At 33.2% G+C, this 6,127-nt stretch overlaps 1 protein-coding gene across 1 annotated transcript; it reads right to left on the bottom strand.

The window, feature by feature from the left end:
• Positions 1-2,016: 2,016 nt before the first annotated feature.
• On the bottom strand, positions 2,017-2,557 carry LOC110092853 (36.4 kDa proline-rich protein-like). Its single transcript, XM_020817547.2, has one exon. It carries the CDS (start codon positions 2,517-2,519, stop codon positions 2,067-2,069), a length of 453 nt encoding a protein of 150 aa, XP_020673206.1. The 5' UTR covers positions 2,520-2,557; the 3' UTR covers positions 2,017-2,066.
• Between the last annotated feature and the right edge of the window lie 3,570 nt (positions 2,558-6,127).

Below are 6,127 nucleotides of genomic sequence, written 5' to 3'. Positions count from 1 at the left end.
AGGGTTCGTTTGGGACGGTTTTTTTATTGATTCTTAAAACAACTTTTTTATTTAAAAATTCAAAATTTTAAATTCAAAAAATGCTTTAAAAAATTATAAAAAAGAAGTTCCAAACAATGCCTAAATCTCTAGCCAAATTATTTGCATACCCTAAAGTGACAGAAGATCGCAAATCCATACTCAAAATAGAAGGCCATATTTTCTCATAAACAGCCAAAGCACGTACACTTTACAGCATCGAACCTATGAAAGTACGCAACCGACATTTTTCAAAGAAAAAAAGTTGTTTAGGTTTCTACCAAACATAAAGCACGTTTTCAAAATGGTAAATTTATTATATTTTTATTATTTGATAGATTCTAACTAAAAATTAAGATGAATTTTAATTTTTAGAATGATTATAAAGGGGGTATTTGACTTTATATGCCTCTTAATACTCTAAATTAAAGAAATATATCATTTTTTTAATTTGTTGAGGAAATATGTTCAAATCAAAATACTCATAAAATTCGAAGTAATGCTCAAAGTGACCTTTTCTTTTTCGGAGAATTTGTTCAATAGTAATGGTTATGAGGTAAAGTTCCAATGAGATATTTCCATTTTCGTCTTCGGTTAATTGAAGATCATCAGTGAAGCTGGTTAATGAGATTATCGACTGCAAACGTTACTTGAAATTTGTTATGGCCTTGATCGAACATTATTTAAAATTTATTTAAAATCCGGTAAAAAAAATTGTTCTAAATTCAAAAATGTTTTGAAAGTCCGAAAAGATTCTGATCAATGATATAATATTTTCAAACAACTTCTAGCAATGTTGGTTAATATTTGATTAGTTTGATGAAACTTTGAGCATAATTTAATTTTTTTTTGGTTTGACCATCTTTGTATTGCAATGCATGTAAATGTCAACATCTATTCGAATCAATGTCAGCTTCAGAATATTTTAGTTAGAAATAATCTTTCAATCAAATATTCCCAAGAAATGAACGAAAGAAAATGCATAGTTCTATGAGATATATAAAATCAAATTTCTCTTTTAAAATAATAATTTTATTTTCACATATAAAATAAATAAAATTTCAATTTAGTTTAATTAATTGTACTATTAGTCTATTTTCCATTAAAAAAGGGATTTAAACTCCATAACAAGGTTATCTTCAATCAAATTATCGAAATTTATCATAAAATTACAACATCTCAAAATAATGATTTATAATTTCTTGAGAGTTTTAGACTTTGTTTAAAATAGCTTTCTTACTGTTTTCTAAAACAGCTTTTAGTATAAAAATATTTAGTTAAAAAAAATTGTACTGAAAAAACTATTTTAATAAGCTGAAAGAAAGCTATTCAAAACGAAGTTTTAATTTATATTTAATTACCAATTGAGCTCCTAAAACAAACCAAGTAATAGACAAGACCTTTTTTTACTGAAAGCTACAACATCCCACTGTATTTTATAAGATAACATTCAAAATAGTTATATTTCATCAAATAAAAAAACATATTACTTACTACATAATACAAATAAAATCATTTCTATTCAATTACTAAATACTTATTTTGGTATTAACAAAAAATATATAGTCTATTATACGAATTTTATCAAAAAATTAGAAATGAAAATTTTGTTCCAATTAATAAAATTTAAATGCCCAAAACTTTTTTAGAAAATATATATTTTATAAAGTTTTAACCATCAATAATTGAGACCAACTAAGATATTTTTTTTTTCATAAATACAACATTATAATTCATAAAGTCCATGCATTTTTTAACTTTAAATTACAAATATCTTCTCATATATTTTGTAAAAAATATCAAAAATATAAATAAATTTACATGATATATATATATATATATATATATATATACAAAATTCAAATTATATTCATACAATTGATTGTATTTTATACAAGCTATTCCATTTGAAGATAGTTATAAATGAGACAATGTAAATTCTAATACATGCATTAATATCAAATTTGTATAAATGAAATGAATGAAATATTATCTTCAGCCATAAGCATAAATCTCCCCACAGTTTCCTCTCATGGCAGAATTTGAAATTAGTATGGGCACTTATAATCGGAGGGCAGGCGTTTACCGCAGTCGAGAAGAACCTCCAAAGCAATGGGAAGAAACACATTGATATTAAGAAGCTTAGCTTTGATGGCGGTGCAAAGGCAGAGGCCGGCGTCGAGATCGGCGAGGCCGCTGATAAGGGGGCAGCAGGAGGCGGCGGCGCTGTCGCCGAGTCCGATGTGGATTAAGCCGCCGAGAACGTCGACGCAGGCGTCGAGTTTGAGGGCGTCGATTGGGCATTTGTTGGAAGGGGGAGGGGGGGATGGGTTGAGAGGAATGGGCGGGCAGGGTTTGGGTTCGGGCTTGGGCTTGGGTTTGGGTTTGGGTTTGGGGGGAGGAGATGGGTTGGGGCAGGTGGGGCAGGAGAGAGAGGGGAGGATGGAGGAGAGGGTTAGGAGAGAGAGGAGAAGGGCAGGGAGGAGGAGATTGGGAGCCATGGCTTTGATTGGGAGGGTGGAGAGGTGGATGGGAAGGGGGAAGTGTGCATGGGGTTTTATAGGAGTGGTAGAGGGTTGTTTTTGACAATTTATTATGGATAAAAATTTGGAAAAAATGATTTATATTAAGATATTCTAATATAAATTATATTAGAATATGATTTAAAAATAAGATAATTTGAATATTATATATAGCACTGATCTTAGATAATAACCATATAATTTAATATAAATTATTGCTAATTTATATTACATATTTAAATTTAATTTATAAATATAAATTATTTAAAAATTCACAAATATAAAATTATAAATATAATATAATTAAATATTTTAATAAAAAAATATTTCATTTAGTAACATAAAATATTTTTAGAGGTGAAAAACAAATAAATTTTTAGAGCTATTAATAAAGAATCCAAATAAAAATATAAAAAATAAATAGATAAAAAATAATGAAAGTAATGAAAAAATAGCTAGAAAATAACAGCCAAATAAAATTATAATTACTATCAGAAAAGCAAAATAACGAAAAAACTATCCCAAAATAGACCCTTAGCCTCATAAAAAAATACTATGAACTTAATCAGCAACACAGTAATTAATTAATCTCAAAAAAAATCAAATCAGAACTATGTATTTTTAATGATCTTTCTATGACCATCATTCAATATTTTAATGCAAATTTACAATAATATTCATCAATATAAAAAAAAAGTTTGATAGGGTCAACTGATGAACTCAGAAGTCTGTATGCGTGGATGGATTTAGGTTTCGTTTGGGACGGCTTTTTTATTGCTTCTTAAAACAGTTTTGTAGTATAATAAATAAATTTTTATACTAAAAAACTGTTTTAAGAAGCAGTAAGAAAGCCGTCCCAAACGAAGTCTTAGTTGCCGATTAATGGTGATGAGTGCCTTCATGACTGGGAAAGAGCCCCACGAAGAGTTATTGAGCTTTTGTCCTCACATTCCTTAGCTAGTCATCATGCTGCAACTTGGAGCCATGCATGATATGCATATCTTCGTTCATTAAATATTTTGGACTTTCTTCCCGACAGTATAATTAGATTAAATATTTAGCCATTTTAACTCTTACTCAAATATAATATGAGCTATTTGATTGATTAGACTATGAGCAAATTTAAAGATTCAAGGTTCCAAACACCCAACAAACATCATATGAGATATTCATATCATATCAAAGTTTTTAAAATTGATTTCAATTTTCTTATAAGTTTCAGTTTTAATTGTCCTTCAATACTCAAATTTCAATTCCGTGAGTAATTATTATATCCGGTGTCTGAATGCGTTCAAAGACCAATAACCATGCGCCACGTCACCTAAAACTCGGTATTACCCGGTATACATTCGCACCGTTCGGTTTTTGACCTGATGTAATAATTTCTCCAATTCCGTCGGTCGAGGTCGGCAAGGAGCTTGTTGGGGGTCGCAAGGGGCGGCTTTTCCCCTGCTCAGGGGTTTGAGGGTAAAGATGCATGTAAAAAAATAAAACAAAAATTCTTGTCCATACAGTGCTGTGCCACTGTAAATCTAGGCCAAGGTACCGCGGAAACACCACTGAGACAAATAGCACATCGTCGTATCATCGTGAACTCAATGCTACGTGCTGTGAGACAGAAAAGTCAACATCATGGTATTGCAGATACAATGTTGTAGTGCTACGCATTGTACTTATTATTTCACTTGATGGGTTGCGTCCTTAGATGTAGTAGAAGTGCGTCTCTAATTGTTTGGTCTAAGAGTAGAATTGAGAGAAGTGAAGAGATACAATTAGAGAGAGAAAAAAATCTCTAAAAAAAAAAACTCAAAATACTTTAAAAATAAAGGAGATTTTAACGAACTTCTAATATAAATCTATAAGTATCTAATAATAAATTCAATATTTAAATGAACTGAAAACAAACTGTTAATTACTTAATTATCATTGATATATCATCAACAAATTATCTTGATCGGGCACGAATCTCAAAGAAAAATCAAGTTGGAAACTTCAAAAATTAAATCGGAAATCATATGAACTCCGATTTCAGCAAACTTATAGTTGATCTGAAAGTCTCGAAAATACGAACCCAATGACACCATATTCGACCCAATTCGGGCTCAAATGGGTCCAAACAAAAGACCCAAAGCATATTTAGAAGATTTAAACCATAATTTGGATTACCAAATGGTTTCCAAACGTGACATATTTATAATTGAATTGAGCGACTTGACGAGACAAATCCAACGAGTCTAAGATCGCCGAATTCTGATATCATTAAGACCTTCAAATGCCTAATAAATGGTCTACAATCAAGGGATTCAACATCGGCCGTCCATTCAAACCATCGACCCGGCAACTGACCGACGCTGGAGTTCTGCCCGATCACCAACTAATGTTGGAATTAAGAAATGAAGCAAAAAGAGAAGGAAGAAAATGAAGAGAATGAAGAGACTCCTCCTCGACCACCTCCCGTCCATTGACCGGTGCCGATCTTCCTTCCGTCGCTGGATTTCTACCTGACGTCGAACCTCCGCTTGTCACCAGATTTCTACCCGACGCTGGACTTCCGCTCATCACCAGATTTTTACCTGACGTCGGACTTCTACTCGACACCGGACTTCTGTCCGTCAATGGACTTTTGCCCGATCACTTCTATCCGACACCGAACTTCTATCCATCGACAAACTTCTATATAACGTTGAACTTCTGCAAGTCCTCGGATTCCTACCCAACACTGGACTTCCACCCGTAGCCGTATTCCTATCCAATGCTTGACTTCCGCCAGTTGTCGAATTCCTGCCCGATGCTGGACTTCCGTCGGACACCAGACTTCTGTTGGACTTCTACTCGAAGCCGAACTTCTACAAAATTTCAGACTTCTGCCCGTCGCCAAACATTCGTCGGACTTTTATCCGATGATGGACTTCTACACGACGCAGCCTTTCCGACCTCCGTCGCCAGACAACGATCTTTATGACCTCCGTCGCCCGCTGACTAAGATCCTTCCGACTTATGTTGTCTATCGACTATAGTCCTTCCGACCTTCAACGCCCACAAACAATGGCCATTTTGACCAAGCGAACACGTCAACAATGATTCTTCATATTTCCACCATGTAACACACTATGTATGATGTATATTTGTTACATAAAGCCGTGGCCTTCCTTTCAATGAAGGGCCTCATTTGTAATCAACTGAAAATGCTAGTGGATTCATTCAAACTAGGTTAGACCCTGTGGTTTTCCCTCTTTTTCAGGGGTTTTCTACGTAAAAATCTTGATGTTTTTTATAAATGACGAACCCTCTCTTTTTATCTGATTGCGTGCTTGATTTTCGTACAGAGCTAAGACATTAAACTTTATATTTATCTAACGCCGTAAATATTCGAGGACCCAACAATCATAATAAAATATAATTAATTTTCTTAATGATCATGCTTCATACGGTCAAGCGTAATTTACAGTCCTCATTAGCGGAAAGCACGTTTTCAGAAGCGCCATTTTCGGAAGAAATAACATGCATTGATGGTTCCATGTCTCTTCATTTCAGCTCGTTTCATGGCTTCATTTCAGTGTAAATTGAAACCAGCGCACTCTTTCAGT

The sequence above is a fragment of the Dendrobium catenatum genome, unplaced genomic scaffold (genome assembly GCF_001605985.2).
Source record: "Dendrobium catenatum unplaced genomic scaffold, ASM160598v2 fragScaff_scaffold_697, whole genome shotgun sequence".
Lineage (NCBI taxonomy): Eukaryota > Viridiplantae > Streptophyta > Magnoliopsida > Asparagales > Orchidaceae > Dendrobium > Dendrobium catenatum.
The sequence above is the reverse complement of the archived record's forward strand: the minus strand, read 5'-3'. Positions and strand labels throughout refer to the sequence as shown.

Coding starts and splice junctions, on each gene's coding strand:
- LOC110092853 (XM_020817547.2), bottom strand. CDS start 2,519: ATGGCTCCCAATCTCCTCCTCCCTGCCCTTCTCCTCTCTCTCCTAACC.